At 40.2% G+C, this 15,098-nt stretch overlaps 1 protein-coding gene across 9 annotated transcripts in view; it reads right to left on the reverse strand.

The window, feature by feature from the left end:
• Nucleotides 1-1,451: 1,451 nt before the first annotated feature.
• The window catches only part of itpr1b (inositol 1,4,5-trisphosphate receptor, type 1b), an 84,501-nt gene continuing 70,854 nt past the window's right edge, over nucleotides 1,452-15,098 (reverse strand). For all 9 annotated transcript variants that reach the window (XM_026168870.1, XM_026168868.1, XM_026168869.1 and 6 more), the window contains 9 exons: nucleotides 13,974-14,149; nucleotides 13,525-13,689; nucleotides 13,232-13,421; nucleotides 12,835-12,927; nucleotides 11,882-12,030; nucleotides 10,732-10,897; nucleotides 8,867-9,027; nucleotides 4,389-4,550; nucleotides 1,452-3,026 (listed from right to left, as the gene is read on the reverse strand). In XM_026168870.1, coding sequence (XP_026024655.1) covers nucleotides 2,940-3,026; nucleotides 4,389-4,550; nucleotides 8,867-9,027; nucleotides 10,732-10,897; nucleotides 11,882-12,030; nucleotides 12,835-12,927; nucleotides 13,232-13,421; nucleotides 13,525-13,689; nucleotides 13,974-14,149 — 1,349 coding nt within the window. In that variant the 3' untranslated portion in view covers nucleotides 1,452-2,939. The remainder of the gene's footprint in view (nucleotides 3,027-4,388; nucleotides 4,551-8,866; nucleotides 9,028-10,731; nucleotides 10,898-11,881; nucleotides 12,031-12,834; nucleotides 12,928-13,231; nucleotides 13,422-13,524; nucleotides 13,690-13,973; nucleotides 14,150-15,098) is intronic.

Genomic DNA, 15,098 nt, shown 5'->3' on the forward strand with positions numbered 1-15,098 from the left:
ATTTTTTATTATTGGGTATTAGCAAAAGGCCTACATTTTGAGATGAAACAAAAAGTGTGGTAAAATTAAGCGAAACTAGTTAACATGTAGAAATTATAACGCAGAAGAAGCTTTTATCATTAAGTTGCAACACTTGTTTACAAAAACTCTTCCAAGACTTTGCTCATTTTAGACGCTTTATTTTCTCACGCTAACATACTTACACTGGGCTCAATGCGGGCGAGACAAACAGTTGCGACACGATGAGTCACGCGATAATTATCTATGGGGTCTCAACGTTTCAGTGCGGCCAGCGGGCCACTCATTTTAACTCTCCGCATTTTCAGAGCCTGCCAAGTGTCACGCGCTCAATGTGGCGTGGACACCCGTGTAATTTCATTCTGTACGGGTCTGGTGTGCGGCACGTGCACGTGCACCTGCGGCAGGATGACAGAGTCCCTGTGGTGGAGCGTTTTCTTTCTACATACCCGCACCGTGCTGGTACTTATTAGACCTGCTTGTACCCAGCGCGCTGTCACGTTGAGCTCCTCATGGCCGGGAGAGAGCCGAAGAGCGGATCCCTGTCGGTGACGTAAGTCCAGCAGACGACCGAGAATGCCCGACTGGTCGGTCGGTTCCACCCGCCGACGTCCCGAAGCAGACAGACTAAATATAGAAACAGCTTCAAAACAACGGAGAGGAGGGAACGGGAAGGGGTTGCAGATAAGATTTTGCACTTAATTCCGATAAGGGGGGGAGGGGGTGCCAACTACTGTTTTCAACTCATCTTTCCGTTTTCACTGTTCTGTGGAGATGCAACTGTCTGCATTTCTTATCATTTCACACAATTAGGTGCCAAACTGTGTGGTTTTAAAATAATATTAACAGTATCTGATTACCCCGAACTGTGTGCATATAGCCTACTCCCATTAGTGTAGAAAATTTGCACTCGTTCTCCGTGCCCTAAAATATTAGTTGATATAAGTCAATATAAGTTGTTTAAGAATCATTGTAACCACGCTGCACCCTTAAAGTTTGCATTTACAGATGCATAAAGTCTGCACCTACTACCACCTTCTTTATGCAAGAATCGGCATTATGAAGCATGAGCTTCTCTGACCACAGTTTATCTGCTGAAAAACACTCAAGCAAGAATGCTGATTTTGCACCGAGGGACTCGTTTAAGGGTTTTGGAGGGATAATTTTGTAGAAAATTGTTTACATTTTTCTGGAAATGACTGACAAATGAATGGCTCTTGTATGCAGACATTTCATTAAAAAATGAATTAAAAAAAAATCTAAATATCAGGACACCAACTGATTGAACCTGGACAGTTACACATTAAGTAGAGCTTGGTGAACATATACTTGGCTGTCAGAGAATCAGGAAAGTCCCTGATCAATGAGGATATATTCTACTCAGATGTTCCTCGTTTCCAGTCAGCATATACAGATTCTCTGAAAGCCAGAAGAATAATTCGGGACGTGGCCCAGTTTAATTTTTAAACCAAACTTTCCGTGTGAACCCATATAGAACATTTTGCTTATTGCCAGTGAGCGGCATTTGTATTTCAGTATCCATTTGTGTGATCAGATGAAGACAAATTCATACATTTTTCTGCTTTATAAGTCTGCAGTTACTGAAATAAAGATACAAAGGCAGTATTAAAAGAAATGAGTCATGTGGTAATGTACGAATGTGTGCATTTGTAAACAAAAACACATTATAAATCCTGTAAAAGCACATCAATAACAAACACAGCAAAGGGAGTAAAGGATAATTACATCAATTTTAATAAATAATTCTACTCCAGTATACAAATTGATAGCGCCTAAATTTTTTAAAGTAATTATAATATTCATAAGTAACCGTTTTTTCCCCCCTCTTGTCATTTTTCTATACAAAAGCGAAGGTAAGCAACAAATTGTATATACACATAGGTAGTCCAAAAATGAGAGAAGTCTAACAGTAGCAACTAATGAGTTTTGGTGGAAATAAAAGTGACTCAGCACAAGCAGCAAACATGTCTCAGACTTAACTCGAGGACCAAAAACGGGCACAAATGGAAGAAGTCTGCTGCAAAAACTGGACAAATTTATTATTGTAAAAATGACACAACTCCTGAGCAAATATTAGCATGAGTGGCACTAAATGTCCTTTACGACCCAGTTAAATAAGAAAGCAAATATATCATAAAATTAGTTAGCGCTGAGATATGACACTGTTGGCTTTACACAGGTGAAAGTAAACTATCCGTATATATTGCTCTCAAACAATATGCTATCTATACTGAGTGCCGTTGCCCCTCAACAAGTACGCACATTTTCAAGAAATAAAAGAAGAAAGTAAAACTGAGAAGGCCAGCTTATTAAGTATTATCCCTATCTGTGTGTAAGTACAGGCAACCAACAGCTCTCTATTTTATCCAGAGACAAAACATCGGGCTGTGCTTTTAAATAAGACAAAAATGATGGAATTTCAACCCACACACCAATGAGGTTGCATATTTAAGTTAATATATTGCACAACATACAAAAATAAGACGTGTAATACTGCTCATTATTCTAGAAATATAAATAGAGAACAATAACATAAAAAAAAGAACAACAAATGGGACTATTCCCTCTTGTCCAGTCAGCTTTTTCCCCCCATTTCAAGTTCAACCAGTGAAGGCCTTGTGGTCAGAAATCCAAATGATTTCTACCTAGGAAACATTTGGCACCAGTTCTGACAGGCCTGAACAGAATGAGGTGGGTGAGTGTCACGTTCTAGAGTAACACATGCGTGGTGGGTAGAGCTACACATCGCCTTATGACTACCTATGTTACAGTGTTTCCCTACCGTTATAAGTTACACTCAGTGCAGTATACATTATGTGCAACCTCGGCGTGAGGAGTGCGCGCTCCACCTGGGCGCAAAGCCGACGCGGAGCTCCTTCAGGGCTGTGTGCCGGTCGACCTCACGCAGGCTGCTGAGGGTTGACGTTCATGTGCTGAGGGTGTCCCAAAAGGCCGATCCGCTGCTTCTGCTTCCTCTGCTCTGTCATCTGAGGGGAACAGAGAGGGCTCGTTTTGTTAAAAGAAGAAAAAAGAAAAAATTATTCCACCTTCTCTGCTCTGCAGTCTTAATCGATTCAGTCTTTCGTAGCACCTTATAGAAACTGACAAAATGCAGCAGCAAACTCTGCATGCAGCTCAACTGAAACACATTCTTCTGAAATCCTGCCAGCCTTGTCATCCACTTTGCTGTGTCTTCTGACGAAAGCAGCCGAATACAAACTACTAATCCTGAAACTCAGTCAAGAGAAATTTCAGAGATCAAGAGAAGCGCATGAGTCAAAACGCAGGTGCTAACCTTTATACGAGCAGGAACAAGAGAGGGTTTTCTGCTAAGAATTTACTTTAATTGACATAAAGTGGTGATTTGCACCTCGGCAGTGAAACACAACAATATTAAAAGTGAGAAGACAAAGTGGTCCTGTAATGAGTGTTCCAGCAGAAATAATTCTGCGCAGAGGGACGTGTTAGACAAAAATATCATTTAAAGTCAGACAGCAATAGCATGCTGTCCTTTTTGCGCTATAATTTGCTAATTATGGCAATCTTTTGAGTGACTCAACATGGAGAGCGCTCATGGCATAATTTTCACTCTCCGGTGAATAAACGTTGGTTTGTTCCTGAGAAAGTAAAGAGTTTAAATTCATCAAGCGAAGGAAAAGAAATCAAAGCAGGCTGTGCGAGCATTTGTGCGTTGCAGCGCGATGTGACAGATGTTCCTGTGCCCGTCATCGCTCTTGGAGGCACAATAATCATTTCCCCCACTGTCTGGGTCAAAATGTCTCTGAAACATTCACTTCCTCACAAATAGTTCTCATTTCGAGGGTAAAAGGCTTTTTACAATTCTGTTTACTAGAAACAGCAGATTGTGCAACAATCGTCTTGTTTTCCTGGATATGCAATACCAGCAGAACTGTATCCTTACACAACTTCTAGTGTGTCTGCTGAATGCAAAAAGTAAAATCTTTTACAGAATAACCAAACTGAACTGAAGTTTGGTTTAATAACGCACCGAAATAAGACAGATACAAAGAAAAAAGCTTAGCTAACGGGTCTATAATCCAGAGAAACAAAAATGTGCTTATAACTCAGTGATGAAAATAAAATCAGATTGAGAATCTCATGAGCGGTGCTGTGAACTATGACTCACCACCTTTTGCATTTAGAAAGCTTTGCATCTAAAGGGCAATGAGGAGCAAACAAACAAACAAAACTGAAAAAACGTCAGCTTTGCTCTTTACAAAAAGAAAAAGAAAAAACCCCTCTAATGCTTCATGTTTTCTCCCCCTGACAAAGTGTCAGACATCAAAATCAGATTCTCGGTCTTTTGATCAACTTTAGCTCAAACCGACCTGTTCCTTGAGCTCGGTCAGCTGGCCTGAGAGGTTGGACACCAGTTTCATTGTGGACTCCAGTTTCTCCTGCAGATTTCTGATCTCATTTTGCTCCCCATCTGCGTCACTGCTGACCAAAGACATGGCCCGCATTCGTGGAAACCAGTCCAAGTTGTGCTCCTGGTAAACAGAAATTTGATTTGTTAGGAGAGGTATGAAGACACAATGAAATGTATTTATCACATTCCCCGTGACTGCCTTCAGGGTGCTGGAACCTTTGCAATTTTCTAGGAAGTTTTTCACTTCTCATTCTAATTTTAACTCACCAGAACAAGCTTAAATGGCAAAAGGCCATATGAAATTTGTACTCCCCCCCATCTAATGCCCAGTTTTAGTGTCTGGCTTGTGTGCAGTGATTTAAAGCTGACTCTAAAAGTGGAATCAAACTAATTAGAATGGGACTTTCCATATTAGAATCACATGGGATACGCAGGCATTCTTGAAATCACTCACACGAGGCAGCTCACTTGTTTGATCTGTTTCTATCACGCCTAATCTTAAAGAACAGACGATCACACTGGCAGGCGTACAGAAATTTTCTCATATGACTCCACATTCTTTGCATCATATACACAGATAAACACCGAGATCTCGAATGTTCTCATCACTACTTCAAAATGCTCTCTGAGATATATATATAGGTATATATATAGATATATATATATATAGATATATAGATATATATATATATCTATATAGATATATAGATATATATATATAGATATATAGATAGATATATATATAGATATATAGATAGATATATATATAGATATATAGATATATAGATAGATAGCAATACTAATATATAAAAAAAATAAAATGTTAATAATGTTATTTAGATGAAGCAGCATACAGAAAGGCATGTCATGTTCCTTAAATCAGCACAACGATCTGCCCTAATGCTGCATGAATGAAATGCAAGTGTGCGGCACTGCAGGCACTGTCCAGAAATCGTGCAGTGCCAAAGAACTGGGCTGAAAAAGTCCCCGCGTTTCAGTGGTCGATTTGGAGACATCGACGCAAGTGAGGTGGCCGTGCATACCGCAAACCAGCCCTGGGTCAGACGGTAGCCCGAGGGGGAATCACACAACACTAAAATAATGAGCAGCAAACAGTCATTCTGAAAGGAGGAGAGGACGGCTGTGAGCAAGTTCCACTTCCTGAATGCAAAGAGACAGAGGCTGTGTTTACTAGTTTACCTGCCTCCTCCCACTCTAACACGCACTTCTATATCTGAGGACAGCTACTGCAATATTTGGTACGTGTAAGAAATTAAATTAAATAAAAAGATACAAATGTGCCATTTTGATTATTGGAACGCTCCAGTTTCTCTAAGAAAGATTGTCATCTCTCGCTGACTGTCACAGATATAATAATTTGAAAACACCTTCCTGTTCCCAGACTCGGCTCTGCTTAAAAAAAACAAAAGCAAAACAAAACAAAAAAATCACCTAAACACGACAGAGGTCATTTCCCCCATTTGGATGTAGCCCGCAGGTTGCAGCCACACGTGTGTTTGTTTGACGACTTTATCACTTAACGGCCTAGCCTTCTTTCCATCCCCAGTGTTTACATATGAAAGCACTTCCAGTAAACTGAGAAGTGCAGGCATGACTTAAGAGTCTACAACGTGCTGGTTCAATGGAAATGACGGAAGTACATTTTTCATTATTAAAACCGCACGGGCCATGACAGAGAAACAGGATGCTGTGTGGTTAAAATAGCAACACAAAACGTCACAGTCATGCCACAAGCCACCTGATGAGCTGACGACCCACTCACTTTACAAATATGCAAATAAAGGCCCCCCCTTCTCCCCCCTCCCAGAATTATCACAGTCTTGAACGTTTACGGCAGCGGATGATTGGAAATAGAGCAAATAGAGCATGGGTGTCATTTTTTTTTTAAGCGTCGGACATAATTAGAAGTAGGACAATGGGTGCAAACTGAGCATCGTCTTTTTTTACTGTTTTCTTTTTAACACCTTAGATATGACATTTCACCCAGAGCCCTCCACCATTGACGTCAGTCCCAGTCATTGTCAGAGTAGTCTGACTTCTACACCCCCTTATGTCCCGCTGCTTCTTCCACGTTAGTGCAGCATCAAAAAAATCGAAACACAGTGGGAGAGAGGCAGCTCAGATTGAAACACAAGAGCCTGAAAATATACCATCTGCTAATCAAATCACTGGTAAATACAGTGGAATATGTCTGTAATAAAAGAAAAGAAAAAACAAGAGCTAACAACTGAAAAAGCTATAACAAAATAATTCATTAATAACTCCTATTACTGTTGGCAGAAATTATATTCATTATTATTATTATTATTATTATCGTCATGCAACTTTTGTGCATTCAAATAAAGTTTAACACAGCAAGTATCCAAAAATTGGAGAAAAATCAGAAACCAGCACAGTTGAAATTAGCTGTTTGTTGTATAAAAAAATAGATGTATGTATGACTGTACGATAATTTATTGGCACTACTGCACTCTACATTATTATGGTTTAAAAAATATGAATATTATTGTGAAGTTTTATTTAATGTAGATAACATTACATGTTTACTTACATTTTTTCATGCAGGATTTTTTTAATATCTAAAAAATAAGTTAAATAAGTTGTATGGTTTTCCGTCTGCCACCCAACCAAAAAATAAAACCAAAAAACTCCAATAAACCTCATCCCATTTTAAAAGCTGATAAAACGATATCCTTGCACACAACGTGACTCAATTTAACCTCTGTGAATGATTTACTGAATGTGTTTTATGACAGACGCTCTATGAATGATATACTCTTTGTAACGAGACACAAGGACACTTGCTGAGAGTTGATGTTAAGGATGACTGGGCACGCCAGCATCTTTCAAACAATGTGCAACTTCTTCTGTTTGGCTAAGACCCTTAACCCAGTCGGAATGAACCCTTGACAAACGTATTTTGGCTCAGTGGGAGTACACCGCTAATGAGCGAGAGGACAGGGAGTTAATCCCAAATCAGGTGGTTCCTCACAAGACTAAGGGTAGCAGATCAAGACAAAAAGCAGGAAAGTGGGCTAAATGGCATCGAATGAGAAACTGGGTCAAAAACTGACAGCAGCACAAGTGCGTCAGGGGAGCAACCACTTCAGAAACAGGGGCTTTCCTGTGGCAGTTAAAATGCTTTCTAATTGCTCACAGACTACAGGTATGATGCAGCAATCAAAACAATCACTTTTCAGACCCTTTTATTTTTCTGAAAGGCACAATTCTACAGATATCCACTTGAATCACTTTCTCCGCTGGCTGTACATTTATCTGATTGGCATAAACACGAGCACTTGGCATTTGCTATCTTATAGTATTTTATGATAGCAAAGCCTTTGTTGGAACTAATAACAGTGATGACGTACTTTCTATACAACACATAGAAATATGCATTATGTCAGGATAGAAAAAAGTAAAATAAATAACCCAAGGTTTCAGTGTGTTTGCATGCCAAAGTGGCTGTCATGTGGTGATGTAAAGGGTGCATGCATGTGTGTTTAATGATTAAAACAATGCATGCCTCCTTCGGAGGATTAAAACCTTTTATGCCAATGGCAGACTGTGCCTGAATGTTAATTGTCCATTCATAAAATGGACTGATGTGATAATGCTTTGGAAGGATTCAAGGTCACAGAGGTAGGGATTACATAAAAGCAGAGCTGGTACACTAGAGCACACGAGGTGAAAAAAAATAAATATTACTGCCTGTCACAGTGCAGGAAGCGAAAAAGACTGCAGTAATCACTTCTGTCCGAACCCATATAAACCTTTACGCCTAGTCGAAGCGCCTACAGTGTTCTTCACGAGTGAAGGTTAACCTCAGTTAAGACCACAGCGGTAGCAGATACAGTGTTGCACCGTACGTTTTGCTAATGTAGGCTTTGAGGCACACCTGTAGCACTGAAGAAGATGAGCGAGAGCTCTATTTTGAGAGGAAGGCAGCTAGAAGAAAGTGAAAAACAAGTCGATTACAGAATTTCCGGAGTGTCTGTGAATTAGAAGGATATAAAAAAAAAAGAAAAAAAGATTGACGATCAGGTAGATGTATCAGTCTGTAATATAAGTACCTAGTAGCTCAGTTCTTAATTAGTATCAACCCCAACAAAGCAGAAAGCAAATAGATGGAAATATACACTGTTGAAAAACAAATTTAAGTAAATTCATATTATTAGGAACTGGGACTCGCATACTACCTTACTGAAGTAGCTTTAGCAATAATTTAATTAACGTCTAAAGCAAAGAAAGAAAATATCCACAACGTACCTAATTAAAATAAAGGTCTTTCAACATCTTCTTTGGGGTTTTTTTTAACGCAACTGAAATCAAGACTCGGAAGACTTGCAGCTACACTAGTATTTACTCCAATAAGACCCTCATTAAACTAGTGCATGTCAGTGACAACATCCTTACCCGGATCATTTCAGCCACATAGCTCTCTGGGCCAGTGTACTCTGTTGAGTCCTTGACCTTCACCAGGACAATGAAGAACAAGTAGTGCCACATGTTGTGCTCAACTTTGATGTGCTCTTCAAAGGTGACCGTCTTGTTGTCAAACTTATCTCTTTCCAAACCTAAAAATAAATAAATAAATAAATAAATAAATGACATAATTTCTCACACACACACACACACACACACACACACACACACACACGCACGCACACACGCACACACACACACACCAAATAATCTGTCCTCTTTACTTCTTAGGAAAAGTGAGGAAATAAATTTTCTTATGCAAGCCTGCATCATCATTTTTGTGACCTAAATAATGACAGATGATGATCTTTTTTTTTTTTTTTAAAGACAGGAAATGGGGGTATGAGGGAATGGGCAGACAAAACAAGCGAGCACAATTTCAACTTACTACTGATTATTTAGTTGAAATTACCCTCCTGACATAAAAAAAGAAGAAAAGAAGAAAAAAAAGTGGCGGTGCAGTGACAGATGAGGCCAGTGTCTGAGTATGTGTACTGTCTAACATGGTCAAGACCCATATGGTAACAGGAAGAAACACTCCTCCTCCACATCAGCACCTGCCATGACTAACCATTCATTCTGGGAAGAGGAGGCGTTTGGTTGTTTACCCAGAAGAAAAAAAAGAAGAAAGAAAAAAAGCCCCCATTTGAAAACAGACCTGATGTGAAGTTGCATCATAGCAGGAGCATGCTCATATGAGAGCTGAGAACAGGGCACTCGTTTGATTTCCCTTAATTTCATCATCATCATCCATTTGCATCGTTCACACCCGCAAAATTACCGAGTCTGTAGCGAAACGTGTTGCGTATTGACTGTAGCTTCGACTCGAATGGAACTAAAAAGGCATTTCCGCTTTTTCTTTTAAACTTGAAGAATGGAGTGCTACTAGTACATAGAAATGAGGGTTAAAAAGACAGGAAAAGAAGTGTCAAAGGTCATGAGTCATATTCCCATAATGCTGACATATTACAGCGTTTGCCGAGTAGGCAGAATGGCTCTAAAAGTAAAACTAGAATTACCACCTAGCTGTTGTAGGCCTCCTCCAACTAAACAAGTTTCCCTTCCCACCTTTGTTTGAATGTGTTTGAATTCTCACCAACTTCATCGACTCATTCCATTAGATATCAGTGTTTGTCATGGCAAGCCTCACCTTTGACACTAATTTCTAATTATTTCATTCAAAAGAGGTCCTAGATGTCAAGAAATTCAGTCCAAGCCTTCCTGATATACTAAATTGGGGATGCACATACATAAATTTCCTTGCCTTCATCATTTCAGCACTATTGGATGTGTAACTTTATTTATAAACTGAAGATAGCATGATGGACAAAGACAAAGACCCACAGTTTGGGCAGAACCTTCAGAATAAAAATATCACATCCAAAATAATGGCCCGTATTTATATAGCGCTTTACTAGTCCCTAAGGACCCCAAAGCGCCTTACATATCCAGTCACATCCACACACTGGATGAAAGAAAATGTTAAGCTGTGCGTTTAACTTTGTGTGAAAGAAGTGTGCTTTGAGTCCAGGTAACCATATGTTTGAAACTAACACAAGAGCAGGACTGATGTGAGGTCATGTAATGTTTCATAACCCAAATCTAATCAGTTCACACTGAAGTCTGTGAGAACACCAGCGAAACGTATAAATACCTCCCAAATTAAACAATTCTCACTTTCATGAGAATAGGACAGTAACCTTGAGCACAAATTAAAATGGGGCCATTGAAAGCATAAATAGCAGCACTTAAACAGTCTTAACTATTTTAAAAAGTTATTTTGCTTCTTTCCTCACCGCAAATAAAACATGTTGTCTTCAGAATTTCCTCTTTCTTCTGCTTCTCACTTCTCAGGTCAGCAAATGTGTCAATAATGACACCAAAGATGAGGTTAAGGACAATAATGATGACCATGAAGAAGAAGAGCAGGTCGTAGATAACCCTTGCTGCAAAAAGTGGTTCCTGTTGAAGCCAAAGAAATTGGGGAGGGGGGGGGGGGGATTGAGACAGGCAATGAAAGCTCGCACGTTATGTCAGCCAATGAGAGCATTTTTCAGTTTAGAAGGTCAGTGAGGAGCAGAGAGAAAAAACAAACAAACACATGTTACTAAATCATTACTCACAGATGAAGCTGAACAAGTTTTCAAAGCAGTCTTACAAGTACAAGCACTGACCTGTGATTCTGAAAACTTCTAAGAGAATGCATAAAAATATTATGTCCTTTGAGAGGAGTGTATATACATATATAAGAACTAAGTTAACATATTGGTATGACTCAGTGCCCTTTTGCATGGGTACAATCCAGCTGTAAGGTTGTGTTTGGCAGGCTTCTGAACAACTGAAAACAGTTGTGACATCAATGCAAATGAGCAATAAGTTATATGAAGTTAATAAAAGTGTGAATGATTCATAATTCTTTGTGCCATCTTGTGGGTTGAGTTGCAGGTCTAATGCGTGGTCGTTACAAACTTGTCTTCATCCTGTGTGTTTTTGCTATGTTTGGAGCTTTGAAAACATCCTCCTTGTAAAGGACAACTTTCAATCACAGACTTTCAGACATACTGGACTCCTGATAAATGGACTGGTTCTTATATAGCGCTTTTCTACTCTACTGGAGCACTCAAAGTGCTTCGTATCCTCTACTACACTTATTACCTCATCCAACACATATTAAATTGACAGCATGTCTACTTTTACTTATAATGTTTAATATTAAATTCCTTATTACAAGACTAAATACACCTTTAAATATCTGTTATCTTCTCAATTTAGCTGAACTCAAGTTAGACTTATTGTGCATGGTAGGGGGATGTGCCAGTACGTCTCATCTGTGTTGCTAGACTTTAAAGTAAAAACAGGAAAACCGATATTTGGTCATTTTATGACTCTTCTTCACACCCTCAAAGGTGTGATCTCTCCTCATTGTTGGGTTCCTGTTTTTTATACCTCTTTGGATGGTTTCCGTAGGACGTCCCCGACACCTCCCCCACTCCTGAGGCCGTGGCTCAGTACTGTGACAATGCACATGAGCAAGGAATCGCACGTCCGCTCCTTGTCCTCAATCACTACCGCTGACGGCTGGATGGCAAGGGAAGCTACAAAGACACAGCGAAGTGTTACTGTAGGATCCTTTAAAGTTTACTCTGCATTTCTATCATCCAGCAAAAATACCTTTATATATGGTTTCAATAAAATAAGTGGCTACCTTACTTAAAGATTCAATTATATTACCAAAATAAATTAGGAGGTTTTAATGTGACTGAGGACATTCTTCAACTTCCCACACAAAGGCTAGTCACCAGACTACCCTAATTAGCCCGCCTGGTGATGACGGATGGGAAGCTCAGACAAGGTCAAGCTCCAGCAGTTTGAGGATTCGACATGGTTGGCCGATCAATTTAAAGGTGCTACGTGTTCACCTTTGAACGATGGCTTTATCCCAACAAGGTCGGATGGTTTGCAAAAACTCATTGTTTGCAGTTAGAGAGTCCCCGCACCATCCCTGGGTGGACCCATCGACCTGCTCTAATCTCTGACCTTTCAGCTATGGGCCCCTACATCAAGTCTTAGGCTTGGTACTGTGAGACCACAAAGTCTAAAGAGTCTAAACCCCTGGTGTATGACCCAGCTCCCTGAAAGCCCCCAGTTGGCCCAGTCAGTTTTAATCCCATGACCACCCAGTCGCCTAGATTTGTAGCTCGGTGGGACGAATCTCTTCTGGGCAAGTCAGAAATGTGTGAGAACATAAAGCCCTTCACACAAACACGTGCACCCAGCCTCGTGGAAAAATTCAAGAGATTCACAAACAAACATGGATTTACACTTAAAAAGAAACCTTCGACCCAAGCCTCCACCCCATGTACACGCACTCACATTTACCTTTCACTTTGTCAACCTACCATCCATCGTGGCCTCTGCTGAGCAGTTTTCTCCATTTTCTTTCTGACAAACTCCACCAGAGAGGAACTCTCCCACCATGCTGGCTCCATGCTCTGTTCAGTTGGGAACGGAAGAAATTATGCAAGTATCTAAACTATACAAGGTTCACATTTGAGAGTCAAACACTCATTTTTATGCAATGCATTTTTGTGGCGACGAATAGTGATAGTGTAGCTGGATGCTAAGAGCAAGTGAATGTACAAAGATCCTCCACACTTAATATTTTTCATCTTTGGTTTTTTTAGTGATTCAGAATGAATGAGGAAAAACATTCCATGCGTTCTGGCATCTGGGTAAGGCATGACATGCATTTTGGTTCCAGCAAGGAAATGGCAAGAAGCCTGTATTTCAACTTACCGAGAGTTTTGTTGGGTATCCGGTCCACAGCCAAAATAAAGTCGTCCTTGAAGAAGATGTATCCCACAATAGAGAAGAGGTAGACGAGGATAAGCGCCAACACAGCTGTCAGAACAATTGAGCGGCCATTGCGGGTTACGCTCTTTATTACGTTCAGCAGGGTTTCTTCTCGGTAAACCAGGTCAAAGAGCTGGAAAGAACAAGGGTTTAGAGATGTGTGTGGAACATCTGGAACTGGGTTAAATCTCATATATGAAATGTGTATAGGATGAAGTATGTGTGAGCTCACATACTAGTAGACTGTAAAAGAAGACATGGACAAAGACCCCCAAGCTGCAGATAATCAAATAGAGCAGGTGGTACAAGAACTCGACATCCATAATCATGGCTGTGTATCCACGTGTAAAGGTTCCTCTGTTTCCAACGAAGCTCATCAGGAAGATGACCTTATTACATAACTGAAGAACAATGGAAAACACACAGCATGTATAATCAGTATGGTAAGGTTTGTTCAAAGGCAGTGCAAGAAGAATTTCAAACAGTCATTGTTCAGACTACTAAATATATAGTGCAAGTGCTGCATTGTCAGCGTAGTGTGGAATCTCCCTGACCTGATATACAAGATTTAAGATTTAATGAGTGACATTTGTATTAGCGGCTGTTTGAAGGCAAACTCTTGCTTGAACAGAGTCCGTGTTTCTGTACTGCATGAAAATTAAATGTCAGGTTCATGCCCACTTACATTAAAGCCTCCTAGTAGGAGCAATGTGGGCTCGAGGCCCACCGAGAAGATCAGGCGCAGGATGGTGGAGGCAATGAGTGCCCTGATACCGTGAGGCTGAGGCAGCACTATGACAATAGCCAGTGAAACCAGCATAGCCATCCACAGCAGGGCAGACAGATGGGGCTCCAGAGTGCCTGAGGATGAAGGAGACGTCATTAGGGCGAGATGAGAAAGCTTTCACTCAATCTTTTCCATCACAGCCAACTATTTTAAGTAGTTATTAATTCTTTTATCAAGTCAAATGATAATCCAGTCAGTCGGGAGTGAGGCAAGTCACACTCGCCAACATCGGTGCGCCATGACATAAATGCATCAGTTTATCTGTTTAAACATGAAAGCAGCTGTGTGATCGTTGCAGTGAAGCAAACACACAAGCCCTTTTCAACAAGGTCATCTTTCAGATGTATTCATTCATAAAAAAGCTTCAGGAAACAGAATAGTAAGCCTTTCATTTTTACAGAAGGAACAAGAGTTGTTTGTGCTAACTGTGGTATCAGAACAATTGCTACATTGAACAAAACATTTGTGCCACTACATCAAAAAGTAAATGACACAAAGTGGACATCAGGTGAAAAGTTGAAGCTCACTTATTTTTAGTTGTGAATGTTGATGCCTTACAGAAATCTAACTCACATTTATTATTTGTTCTATATCAGTTAATGTGGTTCAGGAAAGCAGTATTATGAGCTCATGGTGCACTGGCATCACCCCATAATCTGATTTCTTCATGAAAACAAAAAACGAAAAACAACTTTTGTGTCAGGTTTGCTTTTCTCTGAGCAAGGACGAAGAGCACTTTCGATGTCTCCCTCCATTCCCGTCTTTCTGAAGCCTCCTTCTCGTCTCTCCGTGTATACCAATCACATGACAGGTTGTTACATAACCTCCCACTGGCTAAAAATATACTTTGTTCCCGCCAAATGTATCAGCGATGCATCCCAGGTACTGCATCGTAACAGGCAGCCTGGGCGCTCAGACTTGGCAGCCATCCCAGACACAGCAGCTTTGACGTCACACACCTACTGTCTAAGGCCATTCATCTCTCTTACTTGCTTACTCTGCAGTTATAAGAAGAGAAGCGAG

This window comes from Astatotilapia calliptera, chromosome 5, assembly GCF_900246225.1.
Source record: "Astatotilapia calliptera chromosome 5, fAstCal1.2, whole genome shotgun sequence".
Taxonomy (NCBI): domain Eukaryota; kingdom Metazoa; phylum Chordata; class Actinopteri; order Cichliformes; family Cichlidae; genus Astatotilapia; species Astatotilapia calliptera.